Source organism: Lissotriton vulgaris, chromosome 1_1, assembly GCF_964263255.1.
Source record: "Lissotriton vulgaris chromosome 1_1, aLisVul1.2, whole genome shotgun sequence".
In the NCBI taxonomy this organism is placed as follows: domain Eukaryota; kingdom Metazoa; phylum Chordata; class Amphibia; order Caudata; family Salamandridae; genus Lissotriton; species Lissotriton vulgaris.
In genome coordinates, this window is record NC_141685.1 from 327980560 (window position 1) to 327992099 (window position 11540).

General features: G+C 43.5%; 1 protein-coding gene across 1 annotated transcript in view; it reads left to right on the top strand.

The window, feature by feature from the left end:
* Window positions 1–5608, top strand: part of LOC147747125 (cytochrome P450 4B1-like) — a 353249-nt gene extending 347641 nt beyond the window's left edge. The window contains exon 12 of the mRNA XM_086952384.1: window positions 3936–5608. Within this exon, the coding sequence (XP_086808510.1) occupies window positions 3936–4104 (169 nt within the window). The 3' untranslated portion in view covers window positions 4105–5608. The remainder of the gene's footprint in view (window positions 1–3935) is intronic.
* The last annotated feature ends 5932 nt before the right edge of the window (window positions 5609–11540 follow it).

An 11540-nucleotide genomic window follows, 5' to 3' on the forward strand; every position in this document is an offset into this window, starting at 1 on the left:
GATAGAAGAGCGAGGAGGTACAGTTAACACATCCATAGTGAAGAGAAAGGGAGAGACCAAAAAAACAACATAGCGAGGAGAGGAGGATAAGGGATGATTGAAGTGAATCGGGGAGGTTGGCATTACCAAACTCCACTTGTGATAGGATTAAGGCATAACCTGCTGTTTTCAGCAGAAAAGAGCACAGAAATGGCTTGATCTTTTTAAGGCTAAATGATTTGCTGATTTGGTAATTATGTTTATATCAGAGATAACAGAGAGGGTTTGAGCGTGATCCTGAGAGACATCACAATGGGATGGGTGAAAGTGACGGTAAGAAGCCTGCAATCTTCAGATGCGTTAGCAGATCTGGGGCCGAATTATAGAAAGTGCCCCGGGGGCAAAACGCGTGTTCGTGGGTTGCCGCCTGCACTGTGAAAAAACAGAACGGCTGTAAAGTTTGCCTGGGGGCAGCGCATTCATCACAATAGGGTGCTCTTTCATAGTTTACTCCGGGCGCACCTTTTTAAAGGTGCGCCCTGCGCAAACAATGAAAATGCGCATATTGTGTAATGTGGCCCCAGGAGTGAAGTTCTAATGTGTTTTGTGGGGAGAACTGGATGAATAAAATTTTTGGTGGATTGAGAGTGAGGATGTTCTTGGTCATCCAGATTTGATGTTTTAGAGATAGGAGAGTGAAGACATCAAGTAGTGACGAGGATTTGCGGTAGATTTGGGTGTTGTCTGTGTGTTGATATATTGCGACACCTGTTCCTTCACATACTGCACATAGCTGCTCCATGTATAAATGGGAACACGTTAGGGTTAAAGTAGAGCCTTGCAGGACCCAACAAGTAATAGGCAAAACAATCCGGATATTTTCTTCAGTGTTTACAATTTGGAAGTAGATAGAAATAAGCCCTTAATCCCGAAGCACTATTCACGTGAGGATAGAATCTGTTTATGGTCGATGGTATCAGACGCTGCTGTGATGTCGAGTCAACTAGAAGGCACGAGTCGCTTCATCCAGCAGCTGATTTATATCATTCATTCCAGATCATTTCATGAGGCCTTTCGATGCCATACCTCCTCTGAAATCATATTAATGAATGACAAGGAAATTTCTAAAATGATGCAATTGGTTACCTTTAAAAAGACACCCATTTTCCATTTTCTTGTCTAGCCATGGATGTTTGAAATTGGGGGTAATTCGTCAACATATCTGAGTATGATTAGGTTTTTTTAAAAAGAAGAGTGATTTGACTGCATTTTACTACATTTGAAAAAATCCCTTGCTCAGGAGATGTGCTGATAATTTTGAACCAAGCATAGGCAAAGAAGGATATGTGCTATGCTGACATGAAGGTTTTGCGCCTCTGTATATATCTTCTAGTATGGTTGGGTCCTTCAAAAATATACTTCCTCCTGCAGTAACGAGGACACACTTCTGTTTATGCAGAGCTCTTAGTGGAGTGTGTATGGTGTCCTATGATTGTGGTTGAGTGGGATGCTTCCCTGACTTAGCCAAAGTCCCGCATCACCAACCAAACTCCACTGGCAGCTCTCAATCAGGAGCAGGGTTGCTTAGGTGATACTTCTTTGTGCTGTTAGGAGGGTTGCACTTTTTAAGGACCTGTTAAAGGCATGTGGAGGCCTCGCCTCTACATGCACTATTTTGTCCATTGCAATCCTGTTAGTAAAAGACATTAGGTGTGAGATGTTGCTTCAAGAGTACTGCAGCGATTATAAGACTGATTACAGATCATCAAATTTAAACAAGAGAATGATTTCTAAAACTATTTGATTCTGTATCCTTCAACACTGCAAACAAAGGCATACTGAAAACATTGCAGATACCGCACCCAAATAGAGAACTTTTCAACTATGTCTTTAGCGCTGAATGTTTCACACTGCAGTCTCTAAAATCTGGCTCAACAGGATGAGATTTTAAAACTGAGGAAAGATGTGCACACACCTCCCTGAAGCTGAAGCAAATAAACGTTTTAAACTCCCAGAGACTAGATCTAGTTAACAAATACTAAGATTTATTAACCAGTGTTAGCAAGAGCTCTCTGAAGAAGATAAAAAGTAGTGATAGCTGTGAAAAAGAGGGCATACCATCTTCTTTTTTGTTTTCAGTGTACTCCTGTCTTCTCCAGAGGCACCTTTTATCCACAAGCCTGTCCCTTGTAATATAGCAAGCTCTACAAGTGATGTTGCCCTTGCCAGATATTAAGTGAGATGGCTTTTTAGTGGTTGTCATCTCAGAATATTGATAACAAAGTTAGGTCTCAAAACGGGCTGTGAGGCAGTCAGGATCTTACGTACCGACAACTCCCAAGCTGTAGTTATAGCCTTAGCTAAATTTCTCCACTGGATGTGGATAATTCGGGCCCGTAAAATGAGCTTACAGTAATTTTTGGCCTAATGATACTTGAAACTGTAAAATGTATATAGTGAGTAATGCTCCTTGTGATGAATTTTTGAATTTTTTAAAAAATATTTATGTCTTTTTTAATCTAATCTATTTGATTGTAACCCAAGGATGTTATGACTGGTGGTTGGCCAATATCAATATTAATAATTGTAAATTGAGAGACGAAGTGATGAATTGTGGATCATACTAGCTGCCAAGGATTATACTAGTTGTCAAGGAAGGGTAATTTTTTTTTAACTTTTTCCTCTTCTTTTAAATTGTAAAAATGTTTTTTGAAAATGTTTAAGGTTGTAAATGTCTTTTATGATTGAAAAACATCGAAATAAAGACTTATGATTTGATTTGATAACAAAGATATTGTCTGATATGAATTTCATTGCCTAATTATGGTGTACAAAAATATCACTCCATTGGTTGTATATTTTGTAATTTTAACTACAATATAACAATATTTTTGTAAACAATATCTAGGACACTATATTTTTTACAAGAAGATCTTTAGGCCATGGTATTCTGGCCTTTAAGATGTCCTCTCATGTGTAGAGCGCTTGTGCTTATTAAAGCACTGATTAACCATAAAAGCTGCAAATTTACAGCATATGAGTGCCGCTGCAGTATTCCTTGGAACTCACTGCAGCTAAAGGTTAAGATGTTAAAGTGGTCATACTGTACTTTACCTTTATTAAATGTGTTTATTATGCATTTTAACTGACATTTATAGTTGCGTGGACATTTTTTCTAAATAAATGCATTTATGAATTAAACTGATAAACGTAATCTATTCACTTAACTATGTCTCCTGAATATGGTTATGAATACTGGTGCTATCTATTAATATTGGAGTGACCACTGTGAACATGTTACATGTTAGTTTGGGCATCTACCTTGTTGGTTCAGCGATGTTAAGGGCCCTAGAAAGACTGGGAATTCAAGCTGTTAGCATTGAGCCTAAGGGATGAGTTGGGGAATTATCACTTGTGATTTCAGGGTATTAAATAATCCCAAAAACTGATAGAGAATATTAAGTTTCAGCAGCTCGCAAGAGCCTTGGAGGCCATTGGGACATGCAATTTGCCTGTTGCTCTAAAACAAGTGCCATAATGACATGACTGATTTGGTACATCCTTTTAGTGAAGGACAACATTGTGTTGTGCTGGCGTTTATATGCTTTTACCCCCTAAGAACAACTTACAAAAATACTTAGGAGAAGAAATACCCAGGACAAGAGTTGTTCAGCATGGAACATCCAGTCTTCCACATGTGAGGTTGCAGTGATATCTCTTTTTTCTGTCTAAAAACTTAAAGAAGTATGTTAATTCCTGTAAATAATAAATAAACCTGGTTAGGATAACCATTGTTACAGGTAAATTAATTGGTTTTGAAAGTGATCTGGATTGGCATTAAATTTGAGACCAAACATAACAGGAGTATAGTAGGGAATCACAGAAACTCGTAGCTACTATGGACCTCAAATGGACAATATTTTCTAAGTAATAGATTTTTATCTCTCCGTTTACAGGAACTGCATTGGGCAGACGTTTGCCATGAATGAGATGAAAGTAGCTGTGGCACTGACCTTACTCCATTTTGAACTTTCACCTGATGGAACAAAACCTCCTATTACACTACCTCAGCTAGTTCTGAAATCTAAAAATGGAATACACCTGTACTTAAAGAAAATTACTTGAAGCTCGGAAGTATACATTTCTGTTGCATTCCTCCCTGTTCTCGCCGCCCTTATTTCTGCATATCTGGAAACGTGGTGGATCATCTGAAGCAGAAATAGGACTTGGACATACAGCTTGTAATATATATTTTACTTTAACCTAAAGACGATAGGAAGCAAACTTGTATTTTTTTGCAGGCCTGAATAGTTACAATGTAACACTCATAATTTAATTACAGCAGTAATGTAACACTTTTCTACATCATACGTTTGAAAACCAGATTTAGGGCTTGATTTATAGTTTGGTGGATGGGTACTCCTTCATAAGTGTAATGGATATCCCATCTGCCTTTTACAGTGTATTATAGCATAGTGGACTTGAAATAAGACGGATAGGTTATTTTGTCGCTATTGTGATGGAGTGCTCACCTGCCAAACTCCAAATCTGGTCCTTTGTGATCTGCTTGTATTTTTTTTTTATTAAATGATTTATCAGCTGATGACCACCCGAAGAAGGATTTTAGTTTTCAACATTTTAATGGTTCTAATAAAAATGGTCGGACATTACCACCTTATAAACATTTTAACTACACATCCTCCCCCACTAACTTCCCTGCCTATCCCAGAATCCTCATTTCCCTTCCCATCGCTCCTTAGAAATTGCCTCAACTTTCTTCATACCTCCCTCTCCTCGCTCGGTCTTCAGGTCAGAACTTTTCATCTTTATAACCTTTATACTGACCCTCAGGGAGAGTATGTCTATTATGTTGAAAGTGCTTAGTTTGAACCCAAAGTTCTGCTAAGGAGCATACGGTCAGCGCTAATAAGTGTCAGCATGCCGAATACCAAGGCTGTGTAGTCTTTAATCCACCACAGTCCTCTTTAATCCACTAACAGGCATTGCCTGCCCCTTTACCTCATTATTATCGCGCCCTTTCTCATTTGTGTGTTTTTCCCTCTCTTGCTCTCGGTAAATATTATGAAAAAATAAGAACCGGTCCCCAAAAATGAGTGCCTACGGACCCCACCAGCAAACAGCGGAATAAACTAATCACTGCATATTGGTAAAATGTTCTTAGTTTTGTGGTCTCCTTTGATGTTTTCCACATGCTGATATTTTAACTTTTCTTTGAGGGACATTATATTGTGATCCATTTATTTAAATGCAGTGGGTGGCCACAATCAAAACTGGGCAATTTCAGGGGAACTTTATTATTAGATCTAGACGTAATTGTTGTATGTAATTTAGGATTTGCAATGATATACCTCTGCATGATTCAAAGTAGAAATATGCCTCCTCTCTACCATAAGAGCTGATTTAATCTAAGAGTTCTGTTAACTTTTCAGATTTAAAGGACTTTGAAAGTCTTTTTCTCTCCGCATCAAAAGCTACCACGTTTAATTGTAAATTATGTAATTTTCGTCCATCCGTAATTTGCCCTCTTTTTTTAGGGCAGATATAATAGTTTTTTGCAAAGTCTGTAAACTAAAAGGTTTTCTGTAAAATAAATGATTCTTAAACATTATTGAGTCCTCAATTGTCTGCAGATTTCTTACAGCACCCTTGCTACCCCTTCCACCCAACAATCTGACCTCTTCTTTAAAACTACAGTGAAACCTGTTCAGCGGAATTGCCCCAACTTTGGGTAACACTTACAAGACAGTGACCTATGTGCTTTTGTAATTTGATGTCATTTAATTTAGTCGTTTATGCTATTCTATAAAACAAACTAAGTGGGTTTAGAACACGCCGTTAAGCAAGCATTGACAATGCCAACGGGTCTGGATATTTTGTAGGAGAACGTGTTTCTTCCTTCGTTGTCAGGTTGTGTGTGTGGCTGTGCGGTACGTTGAATATGAAATGGAATCAGTGGATGGGTGATTGATTCAGTGCATGATGGATGAGTGACAGTGCAGGAGTAACTCATGCCCAAGTGCTTCACTCTTTTAAGCCTGCATTCATACATGACTACAAACTTCAAAACCTTTGTGACGCATATCAGTAAGCCATGCAATATTTTTCAATAGAAGATAACATTCTCTTTTTTATGCAGTGTGACATACATGACACTATCTTAGACACCAGTAGCGGCTGCCAGCGAAAAGTACTGGGGGGCAGAAGGGTAGAAAATCAACAAAATGGGCGGGTGGTCGAAACTCAATAAAATTACTTACCTGACTGCCAGTCGCTGCCTCGCCTCCATCCTCTTATGTTCCTGCCGGAACCAGGAAGCACACACAGGCTCCCCTAAGCCAATCATGACGCTGCTGACACCATCATGATTGGTCTGAGCGTCGTAGTTTGGTGCTCAGATGGGACTGTGAGCCTGTGCATGTTCTCCATCCAGGCTATACAATACAGCTGGTGGAGAACATGCAAAGTGTGCATGACTGTTTGGCCAGCCCAAGACGGCCAGCCAAACCGTCATGCACTCTCAAGTGCCCCAACCAGTCCTCCCCTGCTGGCTGTGATGACAGCCCTACCCTGCCCCGCCCCGTAAACCTTCCTCAGTGGAAAAATAAAATGATAATAACGTTGCATTATTGTCATTTTCTTTTTTTCTTTTTTTCACAGTGGTGCAGCACTCCTCCGCCTCTGACCGGAGGAGCCCATTGAAAATGGCATCGTTTTAAATAGTGATCAGCAAAAATTGCACGTCTTGCTAGATAAAAACTATAAAATGGCAGTATAGCCTGCTAGAACAACAGAAGCATGCCGCAACATAATGCCACACAATACATAGTTATTACACGATAATGTACCACTTCTTTAATTTTTTTATGTTTAATGAATAGATGACGTCCTTCAAATATACAAAATAAAGTCTGTCAACAACCAAGCTCCAGCAACTCTTCCATATTTTGCCATGTCGCTAAAGCATTCTTGGGTGGCATAGCTACTGGAAAGTAGGATCTTTCTGGCATAGATGCCCCCAGTGTGTGTCTGGTGTCAGTATGTTTGACTGTAGTTCACTGCGATACTGCTAACAGAGACCCCAGTGGCAGTGCTTTCTCCTCTAAATTTACTGGGAAGTACTTTGTACACCCCACAATTGGCATACTGGGGTACCACTGTAAGCCCCTAGTATAAGGTACTGAGGTACCCAGGGCATTGGTACACCAGGGGTCTCCCATGGGCTGCAGCATTTACTATGCCACCCATAGGAGTTCATGCAAATGGTGTCTGCAGAGCTGCCATTGCAGTTTGCATTAAATGGTGCATACAGTTTTCATTTAAGATATAAGGTTTTCCTTATATCCTGGTCACTGCACTTTAAACCTATACGTCACCCCTAAGGTAGGCCCTTCAGTCCAAGAGCAGGGTGCATGGTTCTAAGTTTGTGGGTAAGCCCTGCACGAGCAGAGGTACCCCAACAAACCCCGGACTCCATACTCTTGTCTTTGTAAGTACAGGCGGCTATGTTAAGATATGTACTGGACACTGGCAAGTTGAGATGTCCAACTACATAATAGCTGCTCCTAACCTGGTCATGTTTGATATCAAACATGTTGGAATTATTCGACTACACCGATTCCATTGTTAGTTGCATGATACCATGTACCAGGGGGCTCCTTAGAGGACCTCCAATACCTACCTGTGTAGACTTACAGGGTCTGCCTGCCAGCCTGCGCAGCTGCCGGTCTCAGGCACTGTTCTGCCCCATGCTGATAAGCCTAACTCAGGTAGGGGAAGCTGAACAAAGGATTGCCTTTGAAGGGGAGGTATGACCACCTCTTCTTTAGAATTCGGTAGGGTGGGGGTGCTTCCGAGCACCACCAGACTACATTTGGTGCCTTACTTGCATAAACAAATTTTACCCAGTTCAGGAGTCCTTGGCTATCGCTTGCACACAAAACTACACAAATGACAGGGGCGTGTCCACCCCCCTGTCTAGCTCCTCCCTAGGGAGGTGCGTAAAGTCACTTGATTCTGCTATGTTGAAACTTGGCCCCTGGGGACATCTGACTGGCTAGGCCTGCTGAGTAGAGTCCCTGACGCCCCCTTTTAGGGTTATGTAAGGGCTCCCCTGAGGTTGAGTCCTTAGATTTATCTGGACATCATCTTCAAGAACCGACTGCCAGTCTTCTGAAGATCATCTAAAGACTCTTCTGCTGGTGGACACTGGAAGCCTGCTGCTTCTTTGAGCCAGGACCAAAGAAAAGACTGCTCTTGGCCGGAAGATTCCTGCTGCAACTTTGTCGCCATGCTCTTCAAGTTTCTGCAACTCCATAACCTTGCATCTAAGCAAGAAGGAATCTTCCTTGGAGTGAATGAGTTACTCCCCTGCATCGACAGGTACCTCTACGTCGACGACCGGTTTGCTCATCCTGTTGTTCCACAGACATGTCCCGGCACTGTAACAAAGGTGGTGGGTTGTGGGCTCCACAGAGGCCTGACCAGTGTTCCCCCAGAGTGCCACCATCTCCCGTGCCTGCCTCTCATCCAACTTCACACTACTAGGAGACATAAACCTCCACTTCAATGACCCCTTGGACAAAGTGGCAGGTGACCTAACATTTGATCTGGCTACTTATCTCCGGACTAAAAACCAGTAAGCCCCTACCCATCCCATGGTCTGACCACTTCCTAGTGCCATTCACCTGGCAAATCACTACCGACCCCCCCAGGAGCCACCCCCTCGCATACCAGAACGCCCCTGGGCAAAACTGGTCCTGGACGACTGGAAATGTGAACTTGAAGGCACGACCCCCACACTTGACTCAGATCCACTCCGTGCTGATAAGCAAATTTCATCCTGGATTGGAAACTCTCTAGACCAAGTCCTGCCCCAAAAAATCTACCTAAAAAAATAGAACCCCTAACTCCCCGAGGTTTACCCCAGAACTCCGCGTCTTAAAAAAATGATGTAAAAAACTTGAACGTACATGGAGGAAGGACTGGGCCATTAATAAAAAAACAGAATACAGAACAGCCATCAGGTCCTACAAAGCCACCCTGAAAACCACCCAGGCGGCCTTCTTTGAAGAAAAAATCAAAGCCTCCGCCAACTCCTCTAGGGAAACATTCCGGATCGTTAAAAAATTGTTGAAAGACCCGGATCCACCCCCCGTCACCGTCCCCTCTGGGCATAGAGGCAACAAACTGGCTGAATTCTTTTCCACCAAAATTCAAAACGTCTTAAAATCCCTTCCAGTCCCCTGCCACCCCCCAGGTCACCACCCCCTTGCCCCCTCACCCAATATCCCTCACCTTCACTCCTTCTCCCCCCTTACTATGGAAATGCTTCCCCATGTCCTAAACTCAATCAAAAGATGTTCTCCCCTCGACCCTGCACCTTTCAACATCCTTAAACGGGTGACAACTACTATCACCTCTCCCATTGCCAATTTAATAAACACTTCACTAGAACAGGGCATTGTTCCCCCCCACCTGGAAAAAAGCCACAGTAAGAGCACTACTAAAGAAACACCATCTGAGCCCCTTAGAGCTGGGCAACTACCGGCCCATCTCCCTACTCCCCGGAATCAGCAAGGTGGCAGAGAAATTTGTGAACCAACAGCTCTCCACCTTCCTTGAATCGAATGGCCTTCTGCACTGCTTGCAAACTGGCTTCCGGCCTGGCCAGGGCACTGACACCGCCATGCTAGCAGTCATAGAAGAAGCGCGAAAGATCCTAGACTCAGGTCTGATCCGCAGCAGTGATCCTCCTAGACTTGAGCGCGGCCTTTGATATGGTGGACCACCGCATTCTTGTCCACCGTCTAAACAGCAAGGGAGTTAGAGGGACAGCCCTGTCCTGGCTCAAGTCATTTTTAGAAAATAGAACATTTCAGGTCTCCGAAGGCAACGCTTTATCCAGAGCCAATCCACTACAATGCGGGGTCCCTCAGGGCTGTTCCCTAACTCTACCCTTTTCAATGTTTACATGTCCGCTTTAGAAGAGATCGTAGCCCCTTTTGGCATTAAATTGGTCACGTATGCAGCCGACACACAACTTGTCGTCTCACTTAGACAGACCAATCCCCAGGAAACCTATGTCCCTGCCTCAAAGAAATCTCCAGCTGGATGAGCAAGTCCCTCCTCAAACTTAACAGAGATAAATCCGAGATCCTAGTGCTAGGCAGTCAAACCAAACTCACCCCCAAACTGATGTGGCCAACCTGCATGGGTCAAGCCCCCTCTCCGAATAAATAAATAAACAGCCTAGGTATTTGGCTGGACCAGGACCTCACTTTTCAAACTCAAGCCAGGAAAACCGCAGGAATCTACTTTGGCCTGCTTCGCACCACACGCAAAATCCTCCCCCTTCTTCCTGCACAATCCCAAAAACTACTCATCCAGGGCCTTATCCTCTCCAGACTAGATTACGGGAACGGCCTCTATCTTGGCGCCCCGAAATCAGTCATAAACAAACTCCAACTTGTCCAGAACTCTGCAGCTAGACTGCTAACAGGTACAAATAACAGATGCACGGCCAAGCCTGCCCTAAACTCACTACACTGGCTCTCGATCCAAGAGAGAATTCATTTCAAATCTCTCTGCTTAACACATTAAATTCTCCAGGATAAGGCCCCCCCGATCCTGAAAACCCTGATTAAACCTCACAAAGCCAACAGGAATATAAGATCCGACCACCTCCTCTTGGCCCACGTCCCAAGAATCGAGAAGGCGCGATCAGGAGGACACCTCTTTTCCTATAATGCCCCTAAGCTGCGGAACTCGCCCCCCCCTGAACATTCGGAGGGAATCCAACCTGTTAAAATTCCGAAGGCTCTTAAAAACCTGGCTGTTCCCCTAGGTCACTTCTGTTTCCTAGCTACACCCTTCGAGTCCAGCGCTGGGACACCCTTGGGTAGCCACGCGCTCTACAAATCATATTCCAACTCCAATTCCAAAGAATCCTTTCCTTTAAACCCAACTGTTACGGTTGCCAAGGCTTGTTGGTGGTCCGGCTCGCCACTGACCTTCCTGCATTCCACATCCATCATGGACCAGCTTGTGGACAGCTCCTGTGCTCCTGCATTGTCACCTGGGCTCCACGGCTGCTTCATCAAGACTGTTGTGCTGCAGCAAGTACCTCTCACAAGAGGGGGCATTGTGGTCCTGCGCCTCCTGGGCCAATCCACATGTGGGTATCACCGTCCTGGTCCACGAGTCGCTGTAGCTGCCGGACTTACGAGATCCTCCATTGGCTTCAACAGGCGGTTCCAATACCACATCACACCTATGCACCTGAGCTCTCTGGTGTAGATATCCTGGCTCCCTGGGTATCCACAAGTGAGGTGGCTCTCCAACTTTTCCTGATCCAATTGATGTCCTCGGAGTCCTTTGGGAATGGTCCTGAAACAAGAAAATACTAACTGTGACTTATCCTGTGTTATCCTGTGAATGTCTGACATTGTGTTACCACTCTGCACCCGGGCCCCTTGGGGGCCCTATCTACTCACCTTTGGTGGTTCCTTCCCCTGGGCTTCTCCATCCTTGCGTGTTCGTCA